At 45.5% G+C, this 12,304-nt stretch overlaps 1 protein-coding gene across 1 annotated transcript; it reads left to right on the forward strand.

The window, feature by feature from the left end:
* The first annotated feature begins 236 nt into the window (after positions 1-236).
* Positions 237-5,862, forward strand: LOC124693517 (ABC transporter F family member 3-like). The gene is made up of 18 exons (XM_047226986.1): positions 237-488; positions 898-1,113; positions 1,236-1,425; positions 1,706-1,914; positions 2,034-2,186; positions 2,368-2,496; positions 2,570-2,671; positions 2,832-2,978; positions 3,514-3,576; positions 3,750-3,796; positions 3,877-3,936; positions 4,165-4,247; positions 4,353-4,447; positions 4,727-4,813; positions 5,155-5,242; positions 5,408-5,493; positions 5,585-5,647; positions 5,733-5,862. Exons 1-18 carry the CDS (start codon positions 270-272, stop codon positions 5,850-5,852), a joined length of 2,157 nt encoding a protein of 718 aa, XP_047082942.1. The 5' UTR covers positions 237-269; the 3' UTR covers positions 5,853-5,862.
* The last annotated feature ends 6,442 nt before the right edge of the window (positions 5,863-12,304 follow it).

Raw genomic sequence — 12,304 nt, forward strand, 5'->3', positions numbered from 1 at the left:
GTCGAAGAAAATAAAATGTCTTATAAATGTACATATTGGAATGTGGCTTTTGCTACCAGGCCAGATAAGTGGGCCTTGGATTCGTTGGACCTTAATTCTGCATTCACGAACCCCGTACGTAGCCCATCAATCCGTCGTCGGGCTCGTAACAGCCGCAAGCCACAAGCCGCCGCCGGCACCACCCGCTCCCAAGCAAGTAGGGTTCTCTCTCCGCTCCGCCGCCGCTGCTCCCCTTCCTCCCCGCGCAGCCGCCGCCGGAGACGCACGCGATGGCGGCGCTGGTGGCCACGAGCATGGGGGTGGTGCGGGAGGTGCTGGGGGACTCCGTCGTGGACGAGGTGGACGACCCCATCGTCGACTACATCGCCAACGTCCTCGCCGACCAGGACTTCGACTTCGGACCACCCGACGGCCACGGCATCTTCGAAGCCCTCGGCGAACTCCTCATCGACGCGCGCTGCGTCTACGACAGGGAGCACTGCCTCGAGGTACCAGGAAACGCTCGCTCGCCCCCCTCGAATCTGCGCTTCCCCAATTTGGTTTATGCATATTACTCCTCGTTGTTCGATTTGTGCAGTTGCTGTGCTGGCCGTGCTATATGTTCAGTCTCGAATACCTAGAAAACCTAGTTTAGCGCTCACATCACAGTAACATGATTCCGTCATCATCAAATTATAACTATAGTCTAGCTCTCGATCAGTTCCTGATGTGTTCTGCAATGATTTGGCTGCTAGTCACTAACCAGTATGACGCCTGTGTCATCCAACTTCCCACCCATTAAACATTAATGACAGATGCATCAGCACCATTCTGGGCTCAGAGGTGGAAACAGTAGAGGAATTGCTTGATGGGGATTCCACACGGCTCTGATTCCCTTTTGTTTCCCTTCTGACGCAGGTCTGTGCTAAGCTTTGCGAGAAACTGGGAAGCCATGGCATCGTGAAGCCCAAGCAAGCCGTGCGGAGCCTCGCCGCGCCTTTGCGCATGAATGCGGGGATGGAGGAGGAGAAAGCTCCCAAGAAGGTTGAGTATATCTTCGATGCGCCCCCGCTATCCTCGCGCGACAAAGCCAAGATTGAACGCAACAGGAGGAAAGAAGATAGGCAAAGAGAGGTACGCTGTTCACACCCCTAGATTGCTAGATTAACTAGTGGTTGAAATCCAGTGCTTAGCATATTCCCCCCCTCCTCGTTAAACTTGATGTACGCGGTATAACATGTTCCTTGTTGGTGCAGGCCCAGTATGAAATGCATGTTGCTGAAATGGAGGCGCTCAGGGCTGGAATGCCACCAGTTTATGTAAATCACAGTAATGTTGGCGGGTCTACCATTAGGGATATCCATATGCAGAATTTCAGTGTTACTGTTGGTGGCCGTGATCTTATTCAAGATCAGACTCTAACGCTTGCCTTTGGAAGGCACTATGGTGAGTCAATTTAGATTACTATGTATGTCTAAAACTTCCACCTTGTGAAGGAGGCTCTCTAAAATGTCCCACCTGCTCAGGATGATCTCATTACTTCTTCTGTTGATGAAAAAGCTATGTTGTGTGTAATAGCTCTCTTGGAATAGCCCTTGAACAAGGGAACACAAATATTGAAGTATCACTTTTTGGGAGAGCATCCAAGCAGCCCTTGAAATTTACTGTATATCAGTTCCTATTCCTTTTTTGTTCAGCGATTTACGTTATCTGCCTACCATTTCAGGTCTTATTGGAAGAAATGGTACTGGAAAGACATCTCTTCTCAGAGCTATGGCGCAACATGCAATTGATGGAATTCCTAAGAACTGCCAGATATTGCATGTTGAGCAAGAGGTCACCGGTGATGACACGACAGCTTTGCAGTGTGTGCTAAATGCAGATGTTGAACGGGTTCAGCTTCTGCAAGAGGAGACTCGTTTGGGTCAACAATTGGTTAAGTATTGCTGAATTAGCTTTTTACATGACTTTCTTGGTTGATGTGTTCTTTTCTCTTGGTAACTCTCCCCTTCATTTTATTTTTTATTTGCTTATACTCAGCTACTTTTATGCAGAAAGATCTAGAGGAGGGGGCAGAGTCCAGTCTAGACAAGATCAAGGATGGTCTTGACAAAGATGCTATCAGCAAGAGGCTTGAGGAGATATATAAGCGACTTGAGTACATTGATGCAGATGCAGCAGAGGCTCGTGCGGCATCAATTCTGGCGGTATGTTTCTTTATTGACATCCAAGTTGTGGTGATTTATTCTTGTTCGCCTCATTTGCACAATATAGTCATATGCTGTTGCTGTCATTTCTCTCGGAGCACCTAGTAGTTACCTTAATTTAAACAGGTATAGTTCTCACATACTAACATTGAAATGTTCTGATTGGTTGAAATCTTTACAGGGTCTTAGTTTCACTCCAGAAATGCAACTTAAAAATACAAAAGCATTTTCTGGTGGATGGCGCATGAGAATAGCGCTAGCACGTGCTCTATTCATTGAGCCAGATTTACTGCTGCTTGATGAACCGACAGTGAGTTCAGAATATATCTTTCCTTCTCTTCTCTTCTGTTGCTGCCACATGCTAACAACCTATCACTTTGCAGAACCATCTTGATCTCCATGCTGTGTTATGGTTAGAAACATATCTCCTGAAGTGGCCAAAGACTTTCATTGTTGTGTCACATGCTAGAGAGTTCCTGAATACGGTATGAACACGTAGTATTGTTATGCAAGAAATGATATTGTTATAATTTGTCATATATTTGCATGTGCACCGTTTTATATTTTCTTTTCTTTTCTTTCCTTTATCTTTTCTTTTCTTTTCATGTTAACAACTGATGAATAACCGAAGGAAACAATTCTTAGGTTGTCACCGACATTCTTCATCTACATGGCAAAAAGCTGCATGCTTACAAAGGTGACTACGACACATTTGAGAGGACAAGGGAGGAGCACCTCAAGAATCAGATGAAAGCCTTTGAAACAAATGAGAAGGCCAGAGGGCACATGCAGGTTGGTATCTGCATTTAACGGGTATCATTAGTCCCTGAAGTATGTTCATAACCATTTTTAAATAAACTTGTGATAATGTGGAAAAAAAGGATGAGTCGAAAGGTGGTATGCACTAGTGCACCACAACATGAGCATGTAGGATGTAGGAGTTCCCTCATTTGCGCCATGAATTTCTAGTGCAATATGGCTCTTTAATCTACTAGACTAAGCTGTTACAGCACAGAAGCCTATTTGATGCTGAACTTGTCTTGTCTTTGCTGCAACAGAAAAATGCTATCTAAATAATATAGTACTGTATAACTTTATTAGCTTGAAATGGTACTACCAGTAGAACTTCTGCAAGTCTGGCCTGGGTTCTGCTTGCATTGTTTAAGCTTGAGCACGATACAAAATTACGATTCGAAGGACTCTATCTGAGTTTTGCTCAAAGGTGGAAACAAAATTACAGTATCTTAATAAATATCAACATTTTCTGTACAGGTAGATTTTTTTGGGAAGATCAAGGTTGATGTTTGTTGATCTGTTTCATATGTAGGAATTCATTGACAAGTTCCGGTACAATGCAAAGAGAGCATCGCTTGTTCAATCGAGAATTAAGGTACATTTTATTCTCCTGTTTCCATGACTTTCATCTGAAATTCTATATATCTTTGAATTTCAGCACATAACTTTTACTTTTATTTCACTAACAGATGATTTTCAAATGATTTTTTTGCATGTTCTGTGTAAAATCTGATGTTTGTCATAATTTCTTTATCTGCATTATCCCAGGCATTGGAGCGAATGGAACATGTTGATGCAGTTGTTAGTGACCCAGAGTATGCCACCTTCCTAAATCATTTTTATTTGGTCTTTTGTCTATTGTTGACTTAGCAGTTGCCGCCATATATCTTTGCAGCTATAAATTCGAATTTCCAACCCCAGAGGACCGCCCTGGACCCCCAATCATTAGCTTCAGGTTTCGTTTCTAACCCTTTTGTATTTCATCATTTATGGAAGCTCCTTCTCTTCCCATGTGAACCTTATGACTTGTTCTTCGAATCCATTTTATTTGTAATCCACTCTACCATTTACTGTCAAGGCATAACAGTTACCTGTATACATTCTCTTTGAGATATCTATGTTGTGTAGGCATGTGTTTGTGTTAATCTTCTCAGGTGAAATATAATACGTTCAATTTGTGCAGTGATGCATCATTTGGTTATCCAGGAGGGCCTATTTTGTTTAAAAACTTGAACTTCGGTATTGACCTCGACAGCCGTATAGCAAGTATGATATCTTTGTTCCACTCCTCTTTTGTTGACTAAACAATAATATCTAGCTTCTCTGGTGGTGGTTCTCCCGTTGCTCTCTCACATTTTTTTATTGTTTCAGTGGTTGGTTCAAATGGCATTGGCAAGTCCACTATACTTAAATTAATTTCCGGGGACCTGCAGCCAACTTCGGGAACGGTCTTTCGCTCGCCCAAGGTGCTTTATCCACTTAGATCTACCATCTTTATGTTCTACCACTATAGCCTTTACCCATATCATGTTAATTTGTTCTGCACGATTGTACTGCTTTCTCATGCATCTCTTGCTTCCCTTGTCATTTGCCAAGGTGTTGTGATGTTTTTGTCCATGCCATTGAGAACTTAACGCCTAGAATGCAACCGCTTACAAATGTGATGCCATTATTTATTGCTCTAAGGAGAAATCTGCAGCATTTTGTATTTTATTTGTTGATTTTGTTTCATGTTATCTCTACAGGTCCGAATGGCTGTATTCAGTCAACATCATGTTGATGGACTTGATTTAACGGTGAACCCCCTTTTGTACATGATGAGATGTTTTCCGGTAAGCTCAAGCATCAGTTTATTCATTTGAAAGTACTAGGTTTAGCAGAGCATGAAGTTTGCCTGGTGGATAGCTAAGGAATATGTATTCATGCCCTGTTTGGTATTTCACTTAAATATAAATTTCTGCTCCAATATCGAAGAAGTGCAGAATAGTCTGTTTGGTATGCAACTGAAATACGAATTTCAGCTCTAGTATGGAAAAAATGTATTATCCTCTGTTTGGTATTCAACTGAAATATACACTGTAGCTCTACTAGAAAAAATGTATTATGCTATGTTTGTTTAAGTTAAATATAAATTTCAGCTCTTATATCAGAAAAAATGTACTATGCTCTGCAGGGTGTACCTGAACAGAAATTGAGGTCACATTTGGGTTCCTTTGGTGTCTCAGGAAATCTTGCCCTTCAGTCTATGTACACTTTATCAGGTAATATATCACAGCAGTTCATTAGATGGATTTAGCTGATGGTGAATTTGCAGTTGCAACAATTCTAAGCTTTCCTTAGCCTCGAGTTATGTTGCATTTGTGCAAAGGTTCATCACTTGTATAGTTTTAATTTTCATGATCCTAATTAAGGTATGCCTTTTGCAGGTGGTCAGAAAAGTAGGGTTGCATTCGCAAAAATCACCTTCAAGAAGCCACACATTATTCTTCTTGACGAGCCTTCTAACCATCTTGTAAATGAATGAACCACCTCATCTTCGCCCCCTCCCCCCTTGATTAGGAACCACTGGGAGTGGTAAAATTCTGATCTTTTGTCTGTTGCAGGATCTCGATGCAGTGGAGGCGCTCATCCAGGGTTTACTTATATTCCAAGGAGGAGTGCTGATGGTAAGAACATATTGTCACTGGGTCACATGTGTTATTTGTCGTGTGAAGTCAGGAGATCTCTCTAACCAAATCGGTATGTTTGCAGGTGAGTCACGACGAGCATCTGATCACAGGAAGTGTCGACGAACTGTGGGCAGTGACGGATGGCAAGGTCGGTCCGTTCAGAGGCACGTTCAAGGAGTACAAGAAGATGCTCACGACATAAACCTGGAAAAGGAATAAATGACGTGCATGAACTTGTAACCTGAGAGATATACAGACATACAGAGACAAAGCGCTATTTGTGTATCATAAGTACTCTGCCTATATGGTGGAATTGATGTATGCAACCATCTGTCATCGCATGCTCCTCACCTTCCTGAGCTTTGAGCAGAAAGGCATTGCTACTAAATGTTTTTTTTGTCCCAGCGTGAGATTTTGTATCGATGTACAGTTGGATACATCCCTCTGCTTGCTGTTGAACTGCTATCATGGTGCATTACAGCTCGTCTATTGCATTTATACATACTGGAGAACTGCTCCTTTCGTGCGGTTTCAATATATAGAAGGATCAGATATTGCTAGTAATTTTTTTCGGGGCATTTGGGTGGTGAGGAGATGCTATATCATTGTCGCACAGAAGATCAAGGCATATTATATGGCCTGTGAAGCTAATTCCCAGGAGTTGTGGATACTGCCGATCCGAACTGGGCGGCCAAAAACAACGACGCCTGGTGGGGCACCTACTTCCAGGCCAAGTACGACATGGAGATGCGTAGCACCACCTGCCTCGTCGGCGGGCCAAACAAATGGAACAGGGACGGGCGCGCTCTGTTCTGGGGCGTTCCGGGGCGTACCCTGCAGAGCGTCATCCACGACATCCGCAACTGCGCTCCAAGGTTGGAGGCGCCGTCCTTACCGCCATCGTCTCCCGTAGCGCAATGGCAGCCGAGGAGGACGTACTCGTCCTCCTCCAACTCTTCCTCCTCATGACTGGCCCGATCGATGCCGTCCTCGTCGTACCGCTCCGCACCCTACACCGTCCCCAATCGCGTGGTGAAGGAGGAGGCGGCGACGCCCGTCAATCCGAGGCGCGACGGCAGCGGCAGCCGGCGTCAGCAAGAGAGGCGTGGCGGCGCCCTCCTCATCCCGAAGCCGGAGGTGAAGGAGGAGCAGGACGACGAGGAAGCGGCGAAGGCGGCGCGGCTGGCGGAGTACGAGCGGCAACAACAGCTCATCGCCAGCAGCGACTACCCTGAGGACTGCCCAGGGCTGCGAGCGGCGTACTTGGCGTCGCTGAACGACAATGACGCCTGGTGGGGCGACCTCGACATGGTAATCGCCATGTCCATCCGCGACACCGGCAAGCCGCTCGTGGACCTCACCGACGACGGCGAGGCAGGACCAAGCGGCCTGGTGAAGGACGAGCCTGACGAGCGCGTCAAGCAGGAGGTCGTCACCGACGATATGTACAACTTCCACCGGTACTACGACGCCTCTAGCCACCGCAAGTACTTCTAGAGTAGGTTTAGTTTAAATTTAGCCGAATCTCGTTCGAATCTATGTAATAAATGCCAAATTTGGATGAATTTAATCGAATCTCGGGCTCAATTTTAAAATTTTCGAAATTTTGTTTGGGGGACGCGACTGGGGTGCGACGTCCCCCAAACACGGCACGAACAAAACATTGTGTATCCGTACCATTAAGGTATTGCGAAGTTGCAGAGGCTAGGTGTAATTAGCATCTTCGCGGTATTAATATATTATTTCCTTTATCGAAAGGGAAGGTGCACTCCAACAATTACACGGTGATTGTTTTTCATACAGTATATATACTCAGCTAATTCCAATCGCATTATCAAAAAAATAAAAAAATCTAACCCCAATCTGTAGTGCAATGGATCACGTATCATGTTTTTTCCCTTCAAGTATTATTACTCCTAACTACTTCCCATATTTTTTCTTCCAAAAGGGAAAGGATTTGGCGATCAGTTACGATTTCTAAAACAAACAGAAACCACCCCGCCTCCTCACGTCCTTATCCATTGGCATTCGCGCGCGATATATGTATCCACAGATTATCGATCCTCCACAAAGATCCATCTGAAAAAAGCCCTCAGCAAAGATCGCAGTAAATCAAAGACCTCCAGACATGGGCAATCAACCGATGACCCGGATGGACATGGACGACGTCGAGATGCAGGCATCACCCCATGGAGATACGGTGGTGATCCCGGAGGACAAGAAGACCAAGGCCGCCGCCCTAGATTGCCGGTTTTTCTGCACCATGTGGCTCACCAGCGCCGCGATCGTCCTGTGCGTACTCGTCCCCGTCGAGCTCCTCCGGGCCGACACGGATTACTACGTCGCCATAGACTCCGTCTCCGGCGACCTCCGCAACCCCACGGAGGGCGGCCTCTCCTTCAACCTCACGCTCGGCGTGGCCTCGCGGAGCTTCGGGACCAAGGGGTGCGTCAAACCCGGCGCCCACGTCGAGGTCGCCTACCGCGGCGTCCAGCTCGCGGCTAGCGCGCCGGAGGTGGAGCGGCTCTGCGCCGGACCCAGGATGACGGCTGAGCGGCGCGTCGTGGCGACGGCGACCGGGGAGCCCGTTGGGCACGTGCTGGATAGCCTCATGGCGGACATGAAGCAGGGCACGCCGGCGTTCGACGTGACGCTGCACGGGCTGGTAGATGCCCACGGAGGCATGGAAAGCTGGGTGTCCGGGTGCGGGCGGCAGCCAGTCGGCGCCGAGGCCGCATGGTGCGACTACCCCAACGAAGAGCCAACGTTTGCCTAGCTAGGAAATTAGTTTAATACAGATTTTTCTTTTTGTAGAATTATAATCCGAGTAATATATATAACCTGCCTTGTTCATTTAGAAGGATTTGGACTCAGGTTGGACTCTCTTGAATCAGTAGAATCATCCAAGTTGAATATACTAGGAAGTTTGCGGCGCGGCGCACGCCGCGCCCGTGTTGTCTACGGTGCCACATTATTTTTTAAAAAACGACATTTTCAGACTTAAGAGTGCGGGATTCCTTTTCAAAAACAGCTGAAGCAACATCTAAAACTTAACCGCGTCCTTGGTATGAAGATTGTTGGTTACAATTTTGTGAAAATAATATAATATTTGGGCTGCTCGAGTACCGCGAAAGCAAGATCGTTGGTTACAATTTTGTGGAAATAATACAATATTTGGGCTGCTGGAGTACCTTGGAAGTGCCAGTGAAATAGGCGACGGATGGTGGAGTGCTTTTGTTTATAGATCGTTGGTTAAAATATTGTAGAAATAAAACAATATCTGATTTGCTAAAATACCGCGGAAGTGTCAATGAAATAGGCAGTGGATGGTGGAGTGCTTTAGTTTTCCGTGTTTCCACAAAAGAAATGAGGCAACGGGTGATAGACTAAATCAATCTTTCGAAAGTTACCATGGAAGAAGGTCATTCCAGGTGAAAATGTGATGGATGGTGGAGTAAGTATATTTTTTTCGATGTTACCGTAGAAGAAAAAATATTATTTTCCCTGAGTAAAAGCGGTGGCGGATGTTGGATTTTTTTAAAATCATCTTTGAAGAATTATGCACTACTAAAGAAATATCGGCGGGTAATTACTATCCAGAACAATGATTGAGGTTGAAGATTTGTGTAATAATTACTACCCTTGTGCGTCGTTTAAAAATGACCGACAGAGAAATATGTGACCTTAAATAATTAATAGTAGGTAGTTAACGGCGTGTGCAAGATGTCTACTGAAAAATTGCTTCCTACAAAATTATAGGTACTTGCCACCTCGCGAAAAAATTACTGCCATAAGTAAACTTGAGGTTGAAAGTACCACATTGTTGCACTGTTGAGAAATTATCGTCGTAGAATATGCGCTCTCAAATAATTAAATATTAGGTAATCAATGACCTATTTCGTAGCTGACATCGAAAAATTACCGTTGACATTTAAGGATTGCATCGAGAATTGTTTTGAGCAAATTATAGGTAGTAACCGCCTGGCAAAAAAATAACTAACTATATTGTTAACGTGGCAAATTATTACGAAAGCTAACTATTTCAACCAACGATCTACTGTGAGAAATTAGAAACTGAGTTTTTAAATATTGTTCACGCGACATATTATTAGGAAAACCGATGATCTACTGCGAAAAATTACCATAAGATTCTTTTGAAAATAGTATGAATTTTTAAAAAAAAATCCAAAAGAAAAAGTGCACTGTTCATGTAAGTAAACAGTGCTCAAATGCTTGAGGCGAGAGCAAAAGTTGCGTATCGTATCCTGATGTGTCTATGTCTAGAAAACCTAGCCATACGTGTCATCATTCGTTTATACACCATGTCACAGAACTGCACTACAAAATGGCAGGAGTGAAGAGTAGTAAAGAAGTGTATCATCTAGAGGGCAAAAGGGTTACGTGACGAAATTTGATTGGATGAAAAGGTGAAGTGAACAGTATCCAGATTAATATGGTTAAAGCAAAATGGGTCAGCTTTAATATATAGTATATATGCTTGCTAGTGTTACCGTTATTTTTGTATTGCTCTGCGGGTGGCCGCCGCCTCCCCTACCCTCCTCCTGCAGCCATCGGCATCAGCCTCCCTAACATCTTTCACGCGCTCGTTGGCCTCCACGCCTAGCTTCGCTTTCCCTGCGTGTGGTTGCCGCCTCACCCGACTTCGTAGCTAGTGCTTCATCTATAAACGCAAGGAGGGGCCGCTATACAAGGGGCAGGAAGCAGTATGTAGGATTTCTCCATTGAAAGCCCGAAGCTAGGTAAAACCTCATGCATGAGCCAAAATTGAGCGAACGGAGAAAAAAGGAGCAAGAATGAAATTCATGTAGATGCTAAAGAGCAAGTACAATAAATCTTAGTCATCTAGCTATAAAGATTAAAATAGTATATTATTGCTTAGTTGAAGGAGAGAGAGGAGGAGAGAGAAGGAGAGTGAGCTCTATGCAAGAGCCAACTCTGGCACATGCTCCTAGACACTTTGTGAGAGTGAAAAGTGAGTCATACATTGATAAAATACTACTATCTCCATCCCAAAGCTTAAGCCTTATACTTTTTTGAAAAGTCCGGACTGAACACGAAGTTAAGCGGACACGTGCTTGTGCGATCGATGGTGTTTCGCAAAAGAGAAAGCTAGCAAACGTGTCGAAGTCGAAGCCTTGTAAATATGCGTTGGCGAAACGGGACAGATTGCAGTCCTATCCCAGCACGTCCAATCTATTTCATGCATATATAGTCAACCCAACGGCGCAGGCCAAGGCAACAACCTGCCTTGTCAAGAACGGATCGCAAACCCGCAAGCCTAGCTTCAACACACCGAGAACAGCTAGCCGGCCGGCCGTCGGGATGGACGACGACGTCGAGAGGCAGGCACCCCATGGAGACACAGGGATACCACACAAGAAAGGCGCGAGCGGTTGGTGGTTGTTGGGCATCGTCGTGGCCGTGGTCGTCGTGGTCACCGTCTGCGGCTTCGTCCCCATGTTGTACTACAGCGTCGACACGCAGTACTCCGTCAAGATAGACTCCGTCTCCGGCATCGACCCGACCGCGGGCCTCTCCTTCAACCTCACCCTCGCCGTCGCCTCGCGGAGCCACGGGGCCAAGGCCTGCATCAACCCCGGCATGTTCGCGGAGGTCTTCTACCGCGGCGTCCAGATCGCCATCAGCGAGGCCGAGGTGGGGCAGCTCTGCGCCAAGCCGAGGAAGACGGCGGAGCTGCACGCCGTGGCGAGGGCCTCTGGGGTGCCCGTGGGAGACGTGCTGGAGAGCCTCGCTGCGGAGCTGGAGCATGGACCGGCCATGTTCGACGTGAGGTTGAACGTTCCGGAGAACTCGTACGGTGGGATCGCCGCCATGGCGTCGTGGTTGGCGGTCTGCAAGGCCACCCGGGTCGGCGATGCCGCCGTGCTCTGCGAATCTCCCATCCAGGCTTAGTTGATGTGTCTAGATGATTCTCCGTACGTTATTGCAGCGTGTTGCATGCATGGCGTTTTTTTTACTTAGCTAGGATTATAGTTCTGTTCGGTCTCTTCGTTTTTTATTTTATTTAATTTTGTTATGCGGATAGTGCAGTGATACATGCATGGATTTAGATTTCCCACCCACAATGCAATGTTCGTCCTCTCTGGCTAGCTAGGCATCACGCAATGCACACGACGACGAAACACTTCGAATTAGCCCCAACCCGAAAAGAAATAGGGCACGCGCGCCTAGCTCTGGGGCTACGTACTTAGACTTAACTAAATATTAGTCATCGTAACATTATCAAGTTTTAGTTACAATTTAGTTAAGTCATGTGTAACACTCATACACCAGCACAAATCTTGAAGCAAATTCAATGGTGTGGATATTCTTTCTCAGTTACAACCCACTTGCAACCAGAAAAATTTCTGCTACAACACACTTGCAACTAGAAAAATCTCAGTTGCCATCTACTTGCACTGCAACTGTCATATCAGCACGCGAGGCAAATCTATTGATCAAGGAGACGACTTAGACATAATATAAATCAACCGTCTATTTTTTTAGCAAATCCGAAAGAAATAAGTGTCACGGGCTTTTGCCAATTATTAATCCAGCGGCAAAAACCTACATATGTAGCTTCAAACGGCTAAAGTCGTTGTGTTAAAAAGGTACTACATCAATCTCTACTTC

The sequence above is a fragment of the Lolium rigidum genome, chromosome 2, assembly GCF_022539505.1.
Source record: "Lolium rigidum isolate FL_2022 chromosome 2, APGP_CSIRO_Lrig_0.1, whole genome shotgun sequence".
NCBI classification, from domain to species: domain Eukaryota; kingdom Viridiplantae; phylum Streptophyta; class Magnoliopsida; order Poales; family Poaceae; genus Lolium; species Lolium rigidum.

Excerpts from the sequence above, each read along its gene's own strand:
- LOC124693517 (XM_047226986.1), top strand. The coding sequence starts at position 270 with ATGGCGGCGCTGGTGGCCACGAGCATGGGGGTGGTGCGGGAGGTGCTG. Across the intron at positions 4,448-4,726 it reads CGGTCTTTCGCTCGCCCAAG|GTCCGAATGGCTGTATTCAG; the intron begins GTGCTTTATCCA and ends TTATCTCTACAG. Across the intron at positions 5,494-5,584 it reads ACGAGCCTTCTAACCATCTT|GATCTCGATGCAGTGGAGGC; the intron begins GTAAATGAATGA and ends TGTCTGTTGCAG.